Genomic DNA, 21,812 nt, shown 5'->3' with positions numbered 1-21,812 from the left:
ATGGAATTATAACAAGGTTGGGGGAGGCCAGAGTTCCGCTTTAAAGCGGTATTAAACCCAAAAACAAAACTGTAATATATTGCAATTTACCACAAAATGTGGTGGATGCATTAGTACTTTTAGGCTTTCATCCCTCTGTTTTCACCTGGTGATCTGACCAGTAACACCTCATGTATTAGAGTACCCTCACTCTGGAGAATGAGTACAAGGGGCACTGTCAGCCTGGTGGGAGGGGAGTGTTATATTTAACTATTAGAATATTGAATTGAATATGAATATGACTGATGTATGGGACAGCAGGGGAGTTTTTCTTTATTTAAACTTGAACAAAAAGGGATAAATGAGGACATACATGTTTTATAAAAATTATGCCTGCACGGTTTACTGTAGACAACACCAAGAACAAAAAAACAAACAAAAAAAAAAAAAAAAAAAAAAAAAAAAGTCATGTTAATAGTCCCAGATTTATTGAAATCAAATCAGCTTAACACAGCAAACGTTTCTTATGACACAGTTTAGCTTGCAGCAAATTATATGTGCTTACCTTGGACTTCTTTGAGTCTGGATCAAACCTTTCCAGAATCTGTTTGGCAGTCTTGTAAGTTTCTTTCTCCATTACTTCTTCAAGCTGCAATTCAACATTACAGTGAGATTGAAAATATATATATTACATACTTGCTAAATTTAAAGTCTCTTAAGAAAATCAAGCAAATGCAAAGATCAGTTACTGCACAACATAAACCGAAAACGTCACAAAACAGATTCCTTCCAAGGAAGCAGGGTCAACTTTAGGCAGCAGGGACAGTTTCTGCATGCCATAACAATATCTGGCTTTTACATTGTTTTCCTAAAACCAAACTGATGACCAGTTACAGTGTTAATAAACCCACAACAGTAAAATCAGTCTGTATATGCAGTAAAGCATACTTGGTATAAACCTAAGGAGTGAATACTTTGCATTGTGCAAAAATGCTGTTTGATCCTTTCTTCTTCTTGGGAGAGGGCATGTGATCAGCACAGGGCCCATCAGCACTTTCCAGAGAGAAGTCAGAGGTTCTGCATCCTCCTAGAGCAAAATGAAAACTCCTCCTACAAGATTTAACCAGTGCTCGGCTGGACGCTGATAGAAGTCAAGACTGCTCCAAATGTTTATGAGAAAAGGTGTTTAGCAATTTATATTTACTGAAAATAATTGCATTTCCATGTATTCTGAACCGTAGGAGACCAGATATACCGAATGAAGGGTCCTGGGTTTAGGAACACTAACTTTCAAGTTTTCAAACACTCAGTTTTTATAGCACATAAGATCCTGTAAAAATGCAGTTTTATTTTATGCATCTTCAAAATAAACCCAAACATGTTCAGAAGACTTAAACAAGATGGCCATACGTAGGTGATTTCAGCATAAAACGTAATACTTTCTTATAGGTATACAAAATGGGGATCCGTGTAAAGTTTCTATTGCTGCCTGTGAAACCATCATCACTGACAATAAGGGAAATCTCTCCAGAAAGTCTTGGGGCACAGTGCAAACCAACGAGGGGTTTCATTCCTTCCGTACCCCAAAAAAAAAAAAAAAAAAAAATGGATGTGTTTTAAGCAGGGCTCTTGTAGACTCTCTGTAAGCTGTCTACTCTTACAGGCAGTCAGTTACATACTGACAGGAAGCCTGAATGCAGGTGTTGAAAAAGGAGAACTCATCCTTTAAGCTGGCCATCGATGGATGAAAACAATTTGGCTGGTTCATCAGAAACTGGCCGAGTTTCCATTTATCTTTGGCCAGTCCCACTTTTCTGTCAATAGGGAATGTAGGAACATTTTTTTAGTTTGATTAAGGGCTGCAGTGTTGATCAGTGTGCTGACAGCAGAGCAGTGCCCGCTGTCAATCCAACAGCACAGCATGGAGCATTCATCCATCACGTGCAAATCTGCGTTTTTTATTTTCAGGCTAATAAAAAAAAAAAAAAAAAAGGGGGGGGGGGGGGGGAGATAGACTGCCAGCTTACATTTTGAAACCTCACTATTAGTCAGTGGTAATGCCTTTTGCATCAAGGGATCAATAGTGCTGTGGAGTGATCTACAGTAAAGTTCAAATTTGCAACAGTTAGCCACCCAGATCTTAAAGTAAATATAAACCCATATTTTTTCTTTAAAATAAAAAACCTGTCATACTTACCTGCCCTGTGCAATTGTTTTGCACAGCGCAGTCCCAATCCTCCTCTTCTTGGGTCCCCCACCATCACGCCTGCCTTTCTTCCCTCACCAACTGCCCACCATAGCAAGCATCTAGTTATTGCGGCATTTGTGGAAGCTCGCTCCTGAGCTGGTTTTGTGTGTCCACAGAGTGCACAACTTGGCCCCGCACTCCCACCTCACTGGCTGTGATTGACAGTGGCAGGAGACTATGGTTCCCACTGCTGTCTCTGAGCGAATGAGGAGGGAGAGAGAAGAGAGCCACTGCCCTTGTGCATAGTGCTGGATCAAGATCAGGCTCAGATAAGTATAGGAGGGGAGCTGCGCTCAAAAGGGGCTCTTTTTTTTTTATATAATGCATAGAATGCATTAAGGCAAAAAAACCTTCATGCCTTTAGAATCATTTTAAGACTGCAAAGATGCACAGGGAAAACATTTGAAAGGCCTGGTCAAGTTTTGTGATCAGTACATATTGTTCATAATGGAGGAGTATCTTTTCACAGCAAAACAAATTGCATTAATGCACTTCCAAAAGCCAATCAAGCTCTGCCTCAGCGCAAAACTGTCAAGTCTAGGTAATCTATTAGCAGAGATAACGAGTGTAAAGATAATGAGTGCTCAACAGCCACCTCACGTAAAGCCCATCAGTACTTCTTTCCCTTATCTTCTGCTACTTGAGCTCTTAAAAACGAAAGGATAGAAATGTATCGCTGGTATTTAACGGCTTTATTGCAAGGAAACACCAAATGTTGCTAATTGTTTACATATAATGAGGAGAATAATTACATGCAGCAACTTCAATAATGGAATCTGCAAAAATCTATCAGCCATCATTATCGGAAGTTATTAGACATGACAGCAAATGACAGGCAATTCCTCAGATTTATTTCCTTGTACCATTTAATGCTATTAATTTAAAGAAGGTCGTTAGCCAAGCGCTTTGCTGAATAAAGTCTCGGTGCCAATTAACTGCTGTCAGCATCGATTGTAGATTATTTATTAGCAGAAGCAATTAGCTTGCTCCAAATGCTGTGAAAACTCAATAAGAGGAAAACATTTCGGAAACTTGCCTGCTTGTCTTTAAAGGTTAAAGCTTCATTTTCCATTAGGGCTGAAAAATCTTTATTTCATTTCCTTTTGCTAGACTCCTTGAAGCAGTGCTTGGAGCTGTGGCATCCTAGTACACAACTGCAAAATCATTTGTACGAGTAGATTTATTTTAAAGATTACAGCAACAATCTAATGGATAAAAGAGAACCAGTAAGGACAGCCATCACAGTGAAGGTTCCCATACAACAGTGTATGGCCATCCTTCAGGAGGTCAGCAGGTGATTAAAATGGAACTGCAATCTCTAAATTAAAAAAACTATGTGGTGGACGGTTTTAGAACAGACAAGTGTCTCCAACCATATAATATGTTCCTCTTCCCCTTAGCACTTTTGTTTTATTTTGGGTACACTGCCTGTGATGCATGCGCAGTACAAGGCACACTCTTGGCTCATTTCCTGTATCTATAAAATGCCAAAAATGAAGCTGGGCAGATATAACTCCAGTGTGCAAGCAGTGGAGAGAAAATACTCAGACTGTTTGCATTACTACCTCACTGGCTGAAGTCACTCCCTCGTGGGTAGAAGGACTATAGAATGTCACTTGCCACTGATGCCTCACCTTGATTTTAACAAAATGATCATATGACTGGTGTAAAAGGAACATTTTGTAATTTTTTTTTAGAAGGAGCACAGTGAAGTTGCAAGATATCGCTCTTATTTTTAGTTTTTCTTTAAATGATGGCAGATACCTGTCAGATAGTCAACTGTCCTGTGAATGAAGTGATTAGTAGTGATATTTCCAGAAAGAGACTGCAAGAGCAGGTTTTCCAACAAGCTGGGATGTCATTTTGAGCAGTCTCCCCCATTTTCTCTGTCACTGCGCATTTTACACCCCAAATGGTACAATGTTTGCATTGAAGAGATGTTCTAAAATTTACACACACATGAATAGCTTTACAAGCAGATCATCTAGAAAGTTAGAGGCTACTAAAACTTTCGTAACATACCTTTTAAGTGATTGGTTACTAGAGCAACATTTGGCACAGTGAAAATTTTTGTTTCATACTGGTTGCAGCTATAGGCAATCTCTGGAACTGGAAAGTGAGTATTAACCAGGAATGTACTGCATTCAAGAATATGTGCTTTAGGGCTGTTCATCTTGTATAATCAAAGAACCACAGTGATGTTAGAGAAAAGCGGAATGCACATTTAAAATAGGGATATGTAGAAATTTAAATGTAATCGATTATCCCATTAACCCAGCAATGAGACCATAATAGGACATCCTAAATAGAAAAAAAAAAATTATATAAATAATTTACACACACTATATTGCCAAAAGTATTGGAATACCCCCCTCCAAATCATTGGATTCAGGCATTCCAATCACCTCCATGGCCACAGGTATATAAAATCAAGCACCTAGGCATGCAGTCTGCTTCTACAAACATTGGTGAAGGAGTCGCTCTCAGGAGCTCAGTGAATTCCAGCGTGGTACCGTGATAGGTTGCCACTTATCACGGACAATGGTCAATCCATGAAATTTCCTTGCTACTAAAATATTCCACGGTCAACTGTTAGTGGTATTAGAAGTGGAAGCAACTGGGAACAGCAGCAACTGTGCCACGTAAAATGACAGAGCAGGGTCAGCACATGCTGAAGTGCACATTAGTCACCAACTGTCTGCAGAGAACCTGTCACAAAAAAAAAAAAAAAAAACCCACCACACCACATAGTGGACTTTTTAACCCCCCCCCCCCCCCCCAAAAAAAACATTTGAGACCCTCCACCCTACATATATGCACAAACGTAAATGCACAGGCTGGGGCGCCTACGATTATGTGTTACATGTGACCACGCACGCCAGAATGAGGGCAAAAATTCTAGCAACAGACCTCCGGAACACTATACTAATGACCTATAATGGGCTTTATAAGTGTCATCTATAGAAAATAGAGTACTAAAGTTTGTTGCCATTTCACAAGCGCAAATTTAAGGTTTGACATGTTGGATATTTACTCGATGCAACCTCATCTTTTACATTTTACATTAAAAAAAAAAAAAAATGGATTATTTGTTTTTTGTGCCCTAAAGTTAACTTGAGTAATTTTTACTGAAATTTTGTGATATCGTGTGACATAAAAAACTGGAACTACCACTAATTTTATTTTCTAGGGTCTCTGCTTTCAGAAAATATATAATGTTTGGGGGTTTTGTTTAATCTTCAGGCCTTATATGATTTTTTTAAACATGTGCAGATAAAAAAAAAAAAAAAAAACACACAAACAGCTCTGGCAGCGAAAGGGATTTAAGGATAAGTCCGACATGCCTTTCTAGACGAGCACCAATCATCAGTGCTCATTACACTGCAAGGTCTCTCTCCTCCCTGCTGTTCTCTGGGTGTGGTGCTGGAACAGGGAGGTGAGGAGAAACAGTGAAATGTTAAAAATATTTAACGTTTAAGTCACCATAAAGCCCCTTTTGATTTTAAAAGCCCCAGACATTCCTTAAAACACCTGAGATTTAAATACGGTTTTGGTTAAAAAAAATTTTCTACTCAGGACAAGTAGATTGTCATGATGGACAAGTAGATTGGGGCCCGATTTAGTCCCTGGACACATAGTTTTTTCAAAAATTTCCACACCCCTGTTAAAGTTCTCCACACTTTAAGTGTGGCCTTCAGATTAGCACAACAGTGGGTAGAGAACTTCTTGGAATGGGTTTCCATGGCCAAGCAGCTGCATCCAAGCCTCTGGACTCTAGAGTAGTGGAGACGTGTTTTCTGGAGTGACGAATCACACTTCTCTATCTGGCAATCCAAAGGACATGTCTGGGTTTGGCGGTTGCCAGGAGAACGGTACTTGCTTGACTGTTCCAAGTGTAAAGTTTGGTGAATGGGGGGATTATGGTGCGGGGTTGTTTTTCAGGGGTTGGGCTTGGCCCCTTAGGGAACTCTTAAGGTGTCACCAAGACATTTGGGACAAGTTCATGCTCCCAACTTTGTGGTAACCGTTTGGGGATGGCCCCTCCTGTTCCAACATGACTTTGCACAAAGCATGGTCCATAAAAAAAAAAAAAAAAAAAAAAAACACACACACCACATTGATGAGCGAGTTTGGGGTGGAGGAACTTGACTGGCCTGCACAGAGTCCTGACCTCAACCTGATAGAACACCTTTGGGATGGATTAGAGTGGAGACTGCGAGCCAGGCCTCCTTGCCAGACAATCAGTGCCCAACCTCACAAATGCGCTTCTGGAAAAAATGTCAAAACATTCCCATAGACACACTCCTAAACCTTTTGGACAGCCTTCCCAGAAGAGCTGAAGCTGTTATAGCTGCAAAGGGAGGGCCAACTCAATATTGAAACCTATGGACTAAAATTGGGATGTCTATAAAGTTCATGTGCATGTAAAGGTATCTCTCTCACACTCACCTCAATTGTTTTCCCAAACTGTACAAGTTACAGCACACGGGAAACCTAATGTAAGCAAAAACTTTCATTACATTTTCTTCATGGGAGCACCAAGACCAACAATGCAAACTATATGAACACTGCATTGTGTGTAAAAAAAAAAAAAAAAAAAAAAAACCTCAATTGGGATGTCTTAATACAATGCAGTTTTTACGTACTAGGACAGAATAAAGGTGGTATGTAACCTTAAAACATAAGACATAGTGAATGCAGGGTCCTGAGTTTAGTAACACGGTCTTCTATATTTTGTTTTATATCTAATCTCCCACAGTACACAGAACATGGAAATGCAATTATCTTAGTAAATATAAACTGCTAAAATCACCTTTCCTCATCAGCAGTTAGAGCAGTCTTGTGACTTCTATCAGTGTTCAGCTGAGCACTAGTTAATCCTATAGGAGTTTTCATTCTCCTCTGACTGTCCTAGAAGGCTGCATGACCCCTGACCCTCTGGACATGGTTGATTGGCCCTGTGCTGATCACATGCACCCTCTATCAATACACACCAAACTTAGCATGTGTAGAGTATTTATTCTTTGAGTGCCTCCTACGACTCTGTAGTATCAGCAGTGGTTCGGGACTGTGGCAGAAGGGAAGGATCAAAGAAGACAGGATCAAACAACTTTTTTACACAATGCAGATGATTAACCCCTTAGGTTCCACAGTGAGTATAACAAGCATGTTTTACTGCATATACAGGCCGATTTTACGGTTGTGGGTTTAGTAACACTTTAAGGACAGTTAATTAAAAAAAAAAAATAATAATGAACACTACTGCCTGTGTATCAACATAGATATTGATTGGGACTCTCAATTTTCCAAGTCTTATTACCTCTTAGATGTGTCATGAAAATAGAATATTCTACTGAACTACACAGACTGTTTTCAATATGTAGCAAAGTACACATAGTTCAAGTAAAGTCTACTTACAATCTTTTTCTTCTGTGCTTTTAACTCTTCCAGTGCCTCATCTGCAAAAAACCAAAACAAGGACTACAGCTCAATTCTCCAAATAAAAAATAGCAGGTCAGGTTGAATGTTAGAACAGTGGTTATCAACTTATGGCATATAGGGGAAAGGGCCACAAAAAAGGTCTAGTTCATGCAGTGCTAGAAAGGACTTCAAGATGAAGATATACTAGAGAAAGTTATGTTTAAAGGAGAACGGTCAAAAAAGTAAAAAACAAAAATCGCACCCCTCTGAGTCACTGACCCACAGCAAGTACCCATGTGGCAATTCAGGAACAAACAAACAGAGGCTGGATTCACGCTTTGCCATTTTTGGACGTTGTGTTATTACATGCATGTTGTGCTAACATGTGTCACATTAAGGCACCCCACTGCATTTTAAATGGGCTGCCAATGAACAAAAACAGACCAAAAACACTTTGACAAACAAGAAGTTACCATGCCTTGAGATGCGCTGCAATACATGTTATAGCTGCAAAAGCCTTAGCACATTGCGGGACTATTCATAATGAATAGCATTGCAACATGCCAACACAACATGATTTACAGAAACTCATCATACCAAAAAGGAGCATTTCAGCCCTCACATTGTGCTGAAACTTAAAGACCCTGAACCAGTCTCCCTAGTACTTCCATGGAACATGCCTGATAGTCTCACAAAAGAACAAAGAAAGGTGGGTGCTTTAATTCCCCAAATCACTGGCTGCATTTTGTTTTTTACTAAGTATGGAGCCAAACTTTTCATGTAAATGACTCTTCAATGAAGGGACACTCCTCGCTGCCCACACACACACAAAAAAAAAAAAGTTTCAAGCTTGAGGAACCAGCACCCTGCCCATTACCTCCAGGGACTGAGCAGCCTAGGAGCATCGACAAGCCATCAGAGATCACTAAAGATTCAGAAGTCTTGAGAAAACCACTATAAATCTCATCCAGTGCTGCCACATTCCTTTAAGTTATTCGCTTAGGCAGTGCAGTCTGGGGATTCTATCAAAAATAGCTGCAAAGCAAACTGCACCCAATAAACTGCAAAATTGGCATTTGCTCCATTCAGATAGCATGACTGCTTAACTCCACCCACAAGACCAGCATCAAGAGCATACCAGCAGCCAAAATAGAGCCATCAGTGCACACTGATAGCTAGAGGTCTCCAGAAGCACCGAGCAGAGTTCAAAAGGTAATAGCAGGCATTTCTAGGTGCATGATCTTACTTTAGATTTACTTTGAGACCGGAACAATGAAAGCAAATGTGACCAAAATTTCAGGTGCACCAACAGTGAGTGTAGGGAGAACACGCACTCGTATGCTCCCATTCATGTAGCATACATATATAGAAAACGTTTCACCATATCTTACGTTTTAGACCTTTCTTAGGAAGGTGTTACAACACAAGTGTAGTGCGAGTCTGTTGCAATGGAAAAGCCTAGGACAGGCCAATGTTGCACTCATTAACATACAAATGCAGAATCCCAGCTTCTCAATATTTAACCATTAGAACAGACCATGTTTAGATCTAGTTTATAACCGATAATGAATTAATATAATTATGGCAAACCCAGCACCAATAAGCCCAGATACCTAGGCTGCTGGAAAAGCACATCTAAAAGAAGGTAAGCGGCAATTATTTTTTTTTTGTGCTCTGTGAATAGGAACACACAACAAATATAAAGCAGGTGTTATCCCAACGTGGCTGTAAAAGTGGAAATACACAAAAAAAAAAAAAATAATTCATAAACTTACAAGATGTCCCACAATTACATGTTAATTTAACTTGGGAAAAAAGGTAATTAACCCTTCCCCCCCCCCCCCCCCAATTAGGAGGTAGTATTCAGTTTTCTGGAATGCAATGTGAAAACTATTTGCATTGGAGGGGGCAAGCTCACAAATTGGTTACTTGCTGTTACATTACTAAGTGCAAGTTAGTGACCTTACATGGTAAGCTCTTTGAGGGCAGGGGCAGATGTGAATGTAACATATGTAAAGCACAGTGCTGTGCTAATAAACTTACTATTCCTTTCAGTACGTCTGGCAAACCATATGATGAGCACCGTTCTTGCACCCCATATTCTGTTAAAGTAATTAAGAGCGGAAAGAAAAAAAAAAAAAGTCTTTAGATTGCACACCAATGAGCAGGGCCCAAATTGTTGTCATTATACAATGCTTAAAATGTATTAACTACTGCACAACCACAGTAAACAAAGTGAAACCTGTTAAATAGACAAACTCTACACAGAATTGGGTTGCTGCAAGCATCCACGTGTTCCCACACCAAGATAATAAAACACATTGGTAAATAAGGAAGTGCAGAATTACATGTGACTCAATATTGTTGCATTGAATAAAAAAGGTGGAGCCCGCCACTTACAGTATTATGTATTCTTTCCAACTATTGCAACTTTAAAATAAATTGTGCAGTACACGATTGCAAAGTGTGAATGATGGTGACACGGTTTCAAGACACTCAAATATGCAACTGCAATGTATAAACAGTAGTGACACCTCCAAAAATTTGAAAAAAAAATTATAAAGTTGCAGTGTATTAGTAATGGTGGCTGCCCCTCAACAAGGATTTAATATATCTGTAAACAGCCCTTAAAATGCAATATTGAATAGACTATAAAACCTTGAGAAAATTATGTGACCATGGCAAAACAGATCACAACAGTGACATCAAGTTGATCGGAAGGGCTGCCCTACACTTCCAGTGAGGTGAAGCCGATCCGTTAGCCCTTAATAGGGCAAATTAATGTTACACAGGCATATATTCTGTTGTGCACTGGATTCTAGTGCATATAAAAATGTGAGTAATTATTTTGAGGCTTTTAATACTGGTGTTTTTAACAATAAGCATAATGGCCTTGTATTGGTTCTTTTTGTGTGCGTTTGAAAATTAAAAAAAGTTCATGAGAAATCGTAATGTGAGTGAACCCAACTGGACACATCTGGAGATAACTAGATAGCTACAGAGATGGATCCCACTTAGACGAGGGAAAAGCACTTTTAAAATCTTCCAATATAGGACATGAAGGTGAGCATTGGCGCATATGGAGAACGACACCACATGGTCTTTTGCAACCAAAATATTTGCTGCATGGAGGATAGAAGATTTGAGGACTTTTACATTTAGGCTGGATTCAAGTATGGAGGTTGCCACCATTCGGTCTCATGCACATGGGAGTAAAACAAAAAAAAAAAAAAAACCACACCACTTTTTAAAAAATGAAATGGATTATGGTCTATGGAATAATCCACACGGCAGAGTAAAGATCAGTAAGAGTGATGAGTATAGAGCCATAAAACAAATAGAAAATGTTACATTTCAGTGCAGTAATTTATACACACATTTACACATCTATAGGCATGTTTATGTGAGTATAAATGAGTATAGTAGCCTCCCTAGCGATCTGATTATGTCAGTATTTCTGTGCTCAAAGCGGTACATTTTTTTGCATGGAAATATGTTTTTTGTTTTTTTTTTATTATATGCCCGGAATTTTTAGGAATAAAACTCACTGAAATCTGTCCGAACAAGAGTCTAGTAAATATCCTGGGTATGTTAAAATTTGAAAAACGAAATCGTATTATATTTTTATGATTATTAAATTAGAATTTATATTTAATTCAATAATATAATCAAACCAAAAACACTGAAATTTGAAACAGAGCGCAAAGTTCGACGAAACAAAGCACCACATCGCTGAGCAAAGTCGCAAAATCGTTTTCAGTGTCTGGTGACAAATTTCCCCACGAATCATCACTCAATTCTGCACGTGGTTCTAATTTACTATCGCTGTTCTCTAGTTGGTCTAAAACCTCTTTTGACCTAAAAAGGGACACTTTTTGGACGCCATGGACATTTCCCAGTTTCCAGGCAGAAAGAACGGTAAAAATACAGGCAGGGCACAGGACAAAATGTATGTGAAATGCTTTGATACAGTAATGTTTTACTATGTGATTTTAGTGTATTTAGTGAATGTCACTTTTTCATTTTTAAATTTCCCGCCGTTCCGTCCCCCGTACGTCCTGACGTCATAGGGAACGGAACCCAGAAGACTGATGCCGGCATCGGCCGGAGGACATTGCCGGGGACACTGCAGGAGGGACATCGCGGGAGCGCAGGACAAGGTAAGTGAAGAAGAGATCCCGGAGCAATGCTGCAGTGTATTCTTGAGTGTAGCTCGGGGTTACCCCTTGTGGTGCTGAAACTTTACCCCGAGCTACACTCGGGAATACCACTAGGGAAGTTAAAAACTGACAATGAAGATGAAATGTACTAGTCTATGCGCTTACGCACCTTTACGCGTGTTTATACAAGATCTTTACGGAACACTTTGCTCAGGATCTGTCGACAAGATTCTGAGCATAAACATCAGTAAATGAGTACGCCTGAGTGCAATTGGCCTTATTCATTGGCACAAGTTATTGTTTTTATTATCAGTAGGAAGTGGAGTGGTGCTTCTACTATATTCAATATTGTGTTTTAAGGGGTGTCACACAGATATATTGCATCCTCTTGAAGGTAGTCCCACCATGACTAATATATTGCAACTATATAAAACGTAATCTTTGGAGGTGACGCTACCGTTTACACATGCTAACTGCATATTTAGGATTCCCTTGAGCAGGTCTCACATCATTCACAGATTGCACCAATGAATAATGGGAACCTCCGACTCCTGTTTCCACTTAACCACAATACAATATATGCTTGCAAAGTTATTGATTTTGTCTATTGTGTTAGTGAAATATGGTTTATGTTCTATTCAATATTGCGTTTTAAAGGGGTATTTACATGGATATTGCATCCTTGTTGAAGGGGAGCCACCATTACTAATACAATGCAACTTTATATTTTTTCCTAAATTTTGGAGGGATCACTACCATTTATATAATGTAATTTCATGTTAAATTCTCTTGAGGGGGTGTCACCATCATTCACATATTACAATCACAAACTGCATTAAAAAAAAAAAAAAGGACAAAAATGTAAGTATATAATATATAGATAATACTTCAAGTGGTGGTCTTCACCTTTATTCATTAAATGCAATAATATTGAGTAACACTGGTAAATAAAAAGGATCAATACATATGGTGTTTTTGTTGTATAAACCCTGTACAATAATTATTCTTCAGTTCTAAGCAAGTCCGTTATCTGAAAGTATTCATAAACCAAAAGATATTTCTTAACCAGGGTACTATTATTGCCTCCCACTTCTTGTTAAGGCCAGTTCACACCACAAACAATTCTCCACACCCCTTCCGGATGAGTTTCTGCATGCACTTTAACACATTCCAGTGAGTTTTTGATGAATTTCTGGATGCGTTTCAGATGCTCTTTTCCCTCCTTTTTTGGGGTTATTTCAATTATAAAATCTTTAATTTTCATAAAGTCAATGATTTTTCTATGCTTCCTTTTCCTGTTTTCGCGGTACTGGGATCTGGTGGGTTTTTGATGCCCTTGTGGACACTTTACACTGTATGCAGCGCAATGCTTTTTTTCTGCATCAAAAAAGCATGGAAAGTATGTTATATGGGTTCTAATGGCATAGTTCACACCAACGCAGTGCGTTCCAGTGTTTTATTTTCCTGGAATTGAAAAACACACGACAAAACCACAAGAGATTAAAAGCATCTGGAAACGTATCAAAAACCCATTAAAGAACATGCAGAAAAGCATGCAAAACTGTTCCGGAGGACTTTTGTGGTGTGCACTAGGTCTTAGAGTAAACATCAGATCATGCTGCAGTAACTTCAGTTCTTGAGTTACTAATCCCAAACAACTATGCTGATCAAGAGTCCCAACCTGTATAATGCTTGTGCCGAGTCATTGGAAATTGAAGCCAAAGAAAATTAGCATTCACAAAAGTAGGTTAGTAATGGCAGTCTTCACATTCTTCAGTAAAAGATAACTGGAAGCCATTAGAACTCATGTGGTCAGTTCTCTAAGGATTCTTAAAAAGAAAAAAACTCCAGCCAAAACAAGATAAAAATGGATAGCCCAATAAAAGATCAAATAAAAAGCAGCTGTTGCTTTATTCGATTTTAACCCAGAGCTTTTCTCCACAATACTTTTCCATTACAAGATGGCCCAAGTCTCATGGACAGCATCAGCCAACCCACTCCCTCTGAGCAGATACTGTTCTGGACCAGCCCCTATTTGTGACAGGTCAGTAAGAGCAGTTGCAGCACAAATTAGCTCATTTCTCAGTCACTCTGCTTTTTGTCAGCATATGAACCAATTGGCTACTGCTTTTTCCCTTACACATACGAAATTATTTACACACACACAGTATCTCACAGGAGTGAGTACACCCCTCACATTTTTGTAAATTTTTTATTCTAGGTTTGTCATGTGACAACAATGAAGAAATGACACTTTGCTACAAAGTTAAGTAGTGAGTGTACAGCTTGTATAACAGTGTAAATTTGGTGTCCCCTCAAAATAATTCACACGGCCATTAATGTCTAATCCGATGGCAACAAAAGTGAGTACACCCCTAAGTGAAAGTGTCCAAATTGCGCCCAATTAACCATTTTCCCTCCCCGGTGTCATGTGACTCAGTGTTAGGTCTCAGGTGTGAATGAGCAGGTGTGTTAAATTTGGTGTTCTAATGCTCACTCACTCCTACTGGTCACTGGAAGTTCAACATGGCACCTCATTGCAAAGAACTCTGAGGATCTGAAAAAAAGAATTGTTGCTCTACATAAAGATGGCCTAGGCTATAAGAAGATTGCCAAGACCCTGAAACTGAGCTGCAGCAGGGTGGACAAGACCATACAAAGATTTAACAGGACAGGTTCCACTCAGAACAGGCCTCGTCATGGTCGACCAAAGAAGTTGAGTGCACGTACTCGGCATCATATCTAGAGGTTGTCTTTGGGAAATAGACGTATAAGTGCTGCCAGCATTGCTGCAGAGGTTGAAGGGGTGGGGGGTCAGCCTGTCAGTGCTCAGACCATACGCCGCACATTGTATCAAATTGGTCTGCATGGCTGTCCTCCCAGAAGGAAGCCTCTTCTAAAGATGATGAACAAGAAAGCCCACAAACAGTTTGCTGAAGACAAAGACTAAGGACATGGATTACTGGAACCATGTCCTGTGGTCTGATGAGACCAAGAGAAACTTATTTGGTTCAGATGGTGTCAAGTGTGTGTGTGGCGGCAACAAGGTGAGGAGTACAAAGAAAAGTGCGTCTTGCCTACAGTCAAGCATGGTGGTGGGAGTGTCATGGTCTGGGGCTGCATGAGTGCTGCCGGCACTGGGGAGCTACAGTTCATTGAGGGAACCATGAATGCTAACATGTACTGTGACATACTGAAGCAGAGCATGATCCCCCTAACTTCGGAGACTGGGCCGCAGGGCAGTATTCCAACATAACCCCAAACACACCTCCAAGACTACCACTGCCTTGCTAAAGAAGCTGAGGGTGAAGATGGACTGGCCAAGCAAGTCTCCAGACCTAAACCCTATTGACCATCTGTGGGGCATCCTCAAATGGAAGGTGGAGGAGCGCAAGGTCTCCAACATCCACCAGCTCCGTGATGTCGTCATGGAGGAGTGGAAGAGGACTCCAGTGGCAACCTGTGAAGCTCTGGTGAACTCCATGCCCAAGAGGATTAAGGTAGTGCTGGAAAATAATGGCCACATAAAATATTGACACTTTGGGCCCAATTTGGACATTTTTACTTAGGGGTGTACTCACTTTTGTTGCCAGCGGTTAAGACATTAATGGCTGTGTGTTGAGTTATTTTGAGGGGACAGCAAATTTACACTGTTATACAAGCCATACACTCACTACTTTACATTGTAGCAAAGTGTCATCCCTTCAGTGCTGTCACATGAAACTATAATAAAATATTTACAAAATGTGAGGGGTGTACTCACTTCTGTGAGATACTGTAAGTCTAAAAATAGATGCAGTTTCAATTGTTCTCTAATTATATAAAAACCTCAAGAGTCCAGGTTTGGCTTGAACACCCCCTAGTATAAAGCGGCACAAGTGGGGGAGTAACCCTAGCGCCCTCAAAACAAAGGGAGCTGTAGGACCAAAAGAACCAAGTTCGGGTCCCACATAGTGGCAATGGAGAAAGCACAGGGGGAGCCACTAGATGAACCCCATGGTCAAAAGGTACAAGGCAAAGAGTTTGTGGCTAGAGGACCCTGAGGGAAAATTGCCGGAGCAGAAGCTGACCCGTAATGGTACTGAAGGCAAGCTTTCAATCAACACCCTGTAGGGGGAAAGCAAAAGCCTGAGCCACCGAGAAGATGCATGAATGGGAACCCAGAGTAATGCACCAGACTATTTAAACCTTCCAGGTGCAATGTGAAAGTCTTGGAGGTAGATTTGCCTTACATAAAAATATAAAGGGACCACTGAATCCAACAACCCCCCTAGCCCTGTGTTTTCAAGAGGTGTGCTGTCAAAACCAGAGACCGTAAAGCAGGAAGGTTCTAGAGGATGTCATCCCAGGGATCACCATAAATACAGGTGCCATGACTTTATGGACAGCTAGTCAAACCAACAAAAACAGCAAAACTAAACAAAACAAAAAAAAACAACACCCACCGATGTACCTTGGTAGAGGTGGAAGGCCTGGAGAGCAATGGAGCCGTCACCAAGGTCACATCTCACACACACGCGCGCGCAGGGCCCCAGAACCAACTGGTCCACCATATTTACATACAAATCTTGTCGAAGAGTTGTGGCCCCCTCAGAAAACATCCGAAAGTGCCACTGCCAACCCAGTCCATGGAGCTGAACTGGCCATGATAAACATAGTGCAGTAGATAAACCGCCAAACCTGTCCTGTGCACAGACATTGCAAATGGGCTTGGCCCACTCATTTGTAAACACTAGTTGGTGGTTGGAGGCATGCCAAACCAGCACTGGTAAACAAAACATAGGCAACCAATAGCACCAAGTGGTCCACAGGATCCTTATCACTTGCCCTCCAGAGGATTTAACACTCCTTGACCAGGCCATTTGTTGCGATACGGCGCTGCGTTACTTTAACTGACAATTGCACAGTCATGTAATGCTGCATCGAATTTATTTACTTTTTTCCCTCCACAAATAGCTTTCTTTCAGTGGTATTTGACCACCTGTGCGTTTATTTTTTACACTAAAAGAAAAAATATATATTATATATTTGATTTTTTGCTATTAAACACGTCAAGTAAAAAATTTTAAAAATCAAGATAAATTTAGGCCAAAATGTATTCTGCTACATGTCTTTGCTAAACAAAAAAAAAATCCCAATGCGTGTAAATTAATTGCTTTACGTGAAAGTTAAAGTGTTTACAAATGGCAGTATATATATTTAAAAAAATTTTTTACTAGTAATAGCGGCAATCATTGACTTATAGTGGGACTGTGGCAGGCATTCTGACACTGGGGGGAACTGACTGTGTCACTGACATCCCCAGTGACACCAATACAGTGATCAGATAATAAAAAGCATTGACACTGTACTGATGGCATTGGGCAGGAAGGGGATAACATCTGGGGTGATCAAAGAGTTAACTGTGTGCCTGTAATAGCAGAGCCATACAAAGCAGTGTGCTTCGTGAAACAGATTTGAAATCCCACACAGTTGGCCATACAAGCTATAGGGTTTTTTTTTTTTTTTGTGTTCAGTCAGCAGGCTAAAACCACACACACACACACACACACACACACACACACACACACACACACACACACACACACACACACACTAAAATTGACTTCCCCATCCACACATTCCATGTTGATGCAGGAATCCGCTCACTGTATTCTGACGGCGGCATTCCCCCACTGTCAGAATACAGTGATCAGCACTTCAGCTGATGACCGCATGCGCTGAACACAGCAAAAAATTTCCAACAAGACTGTTCATGAAAAGTCGATCAACAGATTAACTTCTCATGAAAGGAAATGGTAATGTCCATAGATGGGTAGAAATTCATCAGGTCCCCGCTGAACAAACTGAATTTCAATACATCTATGGCTAGCTTAAAACCAACACAAAATATGCATCCCTCAATTTACTGCACTTTATAATCTGGTTGTACATTATTCAGTCAGATTTCTGTTGTCAAAAAATATGCATTGTGGCACATACAAGTGTTTATCCCAGAATTTTATACTTTTTCCACTGATAATAAAGTGACCTCTGCATGAACAAATATGAATTCACTCTGAGTTTGCAAAGCAAATGAGACTTTAGGGTTTTTTTGCTTAGTTTTTTTTTTAGTAAAATACCTGATAATTTGCAAGTGGTGGTTTTGTCCGTGCAAAAAACACAAACCATGAAATTAGAAGACAAAACAAACTTACAATGCTGGAAAAAGCAGAAATGTAATAAAAACCAGGAGTCTTGCTGGCAATCCATCAGGAAAGTACCATTTGTAAACAAGAAGACAAGTCATAAGGTACAAAATGGTGGAATACAAAAGCAGCCTTCCAACCCAAATCTTCCTCAGCTTCTGATTTTTATCCTGAAACTCTTCCAGGGACCGAATTTCCTACAATGAAAGATTTTGAACTTTAAAACCACTGCAACATGTATCAGTTTCAAAACAGTTAAAACCAGTTGTAAAGAGACAGATTAAAGTAAAGCTAAAACAATCTTCCCCCATTTTGGATAGATTAGAGGGTTATAACCCATCAGTTTTTTTCTTTTGCCATCTTCATTCCATTGGAGATTTCCCTTTACTTCCTGTCCTATAACCAAAACAAAGTGAGAGGAAATCCCACCAAAGTGAAAGAATTTCAGGGTGTCACCAGAACTAGTGTCCCCTTAGAAAGATTTCTCCATTATCGTTTTGGTGTCAACCCAAAATTTGGGATTTTGTTTTACTCCCGGTGAGAACAGTAAAAAGCACAAAGGGATTTTTGTGACTCTCCCCAACAGGGCCACAGACAGCAATAAAAATTGACAGGTGTTCTAATTCCTTTCAATTTCTATCCACAACCAAAAACAAGTTTTGCAATTTGCAGAGTCATTAATAGTAAACCAGTTTTCAAGAACCCCTTACTACAAAAACATAAGGATATTACTTAAAGGGTTAGTTCACCTTTATAGAAAGAATGCAAAGGTGAACAAACACCCCCCAGTTCCCGCTGTACTTACCTCCAGGGTTACCAAGTTGTCAGCATCCCCACAATCAGGAGATTTTAAATCCCTGCTCTGTCAGTGCTTCCAACAAGGGACCAGACTGATTCTGATGGGCCAATGCTGTCACGAGACAGCGCTGACCAAACAGAATATCCATATGGTCCATCCTGGAAGCACTGAAGCAGACGAGGAAAGAGCAGGGATTTCAAATCTGACCACTGGACAGCTGCAGGGGTGCTGACAAGTCGGTATCCACATAGGCAAGCACAGTGGGAACCCTGGGGATATGGGTTTGGGGAGAAAGTCTGGTATGAATTCACCTTTATCTGTTTTCGTACCGTTTATCAATTACATGACAATTGCAAAGTAAAATGTGTGCTTTGAATGCATTTTTTTTTTTTTTTTTTTTTTTTAACAAGTACACAGATCAGGTGTTCTGACATTTTCTTGCACTGGGTTAACATCCAAGCAATTATCAGAAAGCCAGCAAGTTAAATGTTACGAAATTACACTACATAACAGTCTCCTGAAGACCCCGTGATGAAATGTATTGAGGGTAGACATGTCAGACATGCAGGGAACTCAGAAGTATTGGGGGTATTTATACAAGATGGTATATGCGCCTAAATACAATAACCGAAGCAGTGGTTTTAAAATGAGTGCTATACCCTTTTACTAACAGAGCTTTAACTTACTGCACTATGGAGATTGATTGTACTTTTATTCGAATTGCAGCATAACCAGAGGACTGGGTCATAATACAGAGTCTGGGCTGGAGGAATATGAAAGGAGTGTGGTGCATGGTGGTCTTTCAAATCACTGATTTTGGCATTTATGAGCTACTTTGACATAAGAGGTTATAGATCTGGGGAGTGTTTTACATTTACAAATATTGTACATGGGAGGTGGAATCTAAGAGGCAAGATAAAAAAACAGCATGTGGTGTGCAAAACAAATAGATTATATTGGAGCTTTACATGTTTGGTTGAATTCTTACATTAATATGAGGTCTAAGACTTTTTCACCTTCATTATATCTTACATGAGTTGATATTTACCACATCATTTGATATTCATTGAGTTGATCAGTAAGCCTACATACTGAATATTTTACACGAGAGCAAAAATCACCACACACTATATTGCCAAAAGTATCAGGACACCCCTTTAAATCATTGGATTCTGGTGTTCCAATCACCTCCATGGCAACAGGTGATAAAATCAAGCACCTAGACATGCAGACTGCTTCTACAAACATTTGTGAAAGAACTGGTCGCTCTCAGGAGCTCAGTGAATTCAAGCATGGTACCGTGATAGGTTGCCACCTGTGCAATGTCCATCCATGAAATTTTCTTGCTACTGAATCGTCCACGGTAAATTGTTAGTGGTATTATAACAAAGTGGAAGCAACTGAAAACAACTCAGCCACAAAGTGGTAGGCCACGTAAAATGAGAGCGGGGTCAGCACATTCTGAAGCGTCAGATGCAGTGGTGTAAAGCACATCGCCACTGGACTCCAGAGCAGTGCAAAGGTGTTCTCTGGATTGACAAATCACGCTCCTTGTCTGGCAATCCAATGGGCATGTCTGGGTTTGGCAGTTGCCAGGAGAATGGTACTTGCCTGACTGCATTGTGCCAAGTGTACAGTTTGGTGGAGGGGGGATTATGGTGTGGGGGATGTTTTTCGGTGTTGGGCTTGGCCCCTTAGTTCCAGTGAAGGTAACTCTTATAGCGACAGCATACCAAGACATTTTGGACAATTTCATGCTCCAGACTTTGTGGGAACAGTTTGGGGATGGCGCTATCCTGTTCCAACAGGACTGCGCACGAGTACACAATGCAAGGTCCAAAAAGAAAGGTCCGTGGATAAGCAAGTTTGGGGTGGAGGAACTTGAATGGCCTGCACAGAGTCCTGACCTCAACCCGAAAGAACACCTTTGGGATGAATTAGAAAGGAAACGGCAAGCCAGGCCTTCTCATCCGACATCAGCGCTTGACCTCTCAAATGCACTTCTGAAAAACCGGTCAAAACATTATAGCTGCAAAAGGGTGGGCCAAATTTTTATAATATAAATATATATATATGTACAGGCACACCCCTTTTGATAACATGCGTGGCACGAAACACAGAGGAGCCGTACGCCGTGACGTCACGCCACTGGAGCCTCATGAAGGTCCGGCGGCCATCTTAGAGTGTGGCTGGTCAGTGCAATATTACACAGCTTTGATTTATGCTTATGTAAGGGAAAACCTCCTGCGCTCAGACCTAATAACCCTATATAAGCTGCTAACACCTGCACCTTATTACCTAAAAAAATACAGACAATTGGTATAGCGCTCTCTAACACAAACCGTGATTAGAATCTCCAACGGAGAATTATAATGTGCCAAATGGTGAAACAGTGAAAACAAACAACTCAAAATGGTTAAATACTAAATGACACAATTACCACAACACAATGTTCGATAGTTTATTTAGTATCAGTTATCCTGGTTACTGTTAGTATATATGGTCTCAGACAGAAGGTCTTATGCTTATTGGTTGGTATGGAGATTTTAGTATGAGATGTGCAATATAGTAGGGGTTATATAGTGATTTTATATATATTAAAGTTTATTTTAATGTTATGGTTAATTATATTAGCCATTGTGGTTTACAGTTTTGGGTTTTAACTGATATATGTTTTGTTTAAGTTAGTTGGTTTCATCCTTTGTATATAATATATGTTAATAGCCATCCCTGTGGGCTTCAGTAAAAATGGCCACTGTTTATTGGAGGAGCATATTAGATTATATAGGGACATTCTTTGCTCATAAGGATCCCAATAAGGTTTTTAGTCTCTATGTTTTTTTCGCTTATCCAAGTATATTAGAATAAGCAGAGTGGTTGGTACAGCGGTAGGATAGAATATCATTGCGGTACGGGAAAATGGCCGCCGTAAGTCCACCCACTAACTTGACTGGTCAGATTGCTTCCCTATATAAGTATGGTTGACCAATGATGTTACCCTTATGAAGTCACGTGAG

General features: G+C 40.1%; 1 protein-coding gene across 7 annotated transcripts in view; it reads right to left on the bottom strand.

The window, feature by feature from the left end:
* Positions 1-21,812, bottom strand: part of LNPK (lunapark, ER junction formation factor) — a 97,522-nt gene that overhangs the window by 27,461 nt on the left and 48,249 nt on the right. For all 7 annotated transcript variants that reach the window (XM_089690461.1, XM_089690462.1, XM_089690464.1 and 4 more), the window contains 4 exons: positions 18,006-18,193; positions 9,692-9,750; positions 7,646-7,686; positions 545-628 (listed from right to left, as the gene is read on the bottom strand). In XM_089690461.1, coding sequence (XP_089546587.1) covers positions 545-628; positions 7,646-7,686; positions 9,692-9,750; positions 18,006-18,193 — 372 coding nt within the window. The remainder of the gene's footprint in view (positions 1-544; positions 629-7,645; positions 7,687-9,691; positions 9,751-18,005; positions 18,194-21,812) is intronic.

This window comes from Staurois parvus, unplaced genomic scaffold (genome assembly GCF_062004578.1).
Source record: "Staurois parvus isolate SC_StPar_1 unplaced genomic scaffold, SC_StPar_1.0 ptg000530l, whole genome shotgun sequence".
Taxonomy (NCBI): domain Eukaryota; kingdom Metazoa; phylum Chordata; class Amphibia; order Anura; family Ranidae; genus Staurois; species Staurois parvus.
This window is presented reverse-complemented; position numbering and strand designations above follow the sequence as displayed.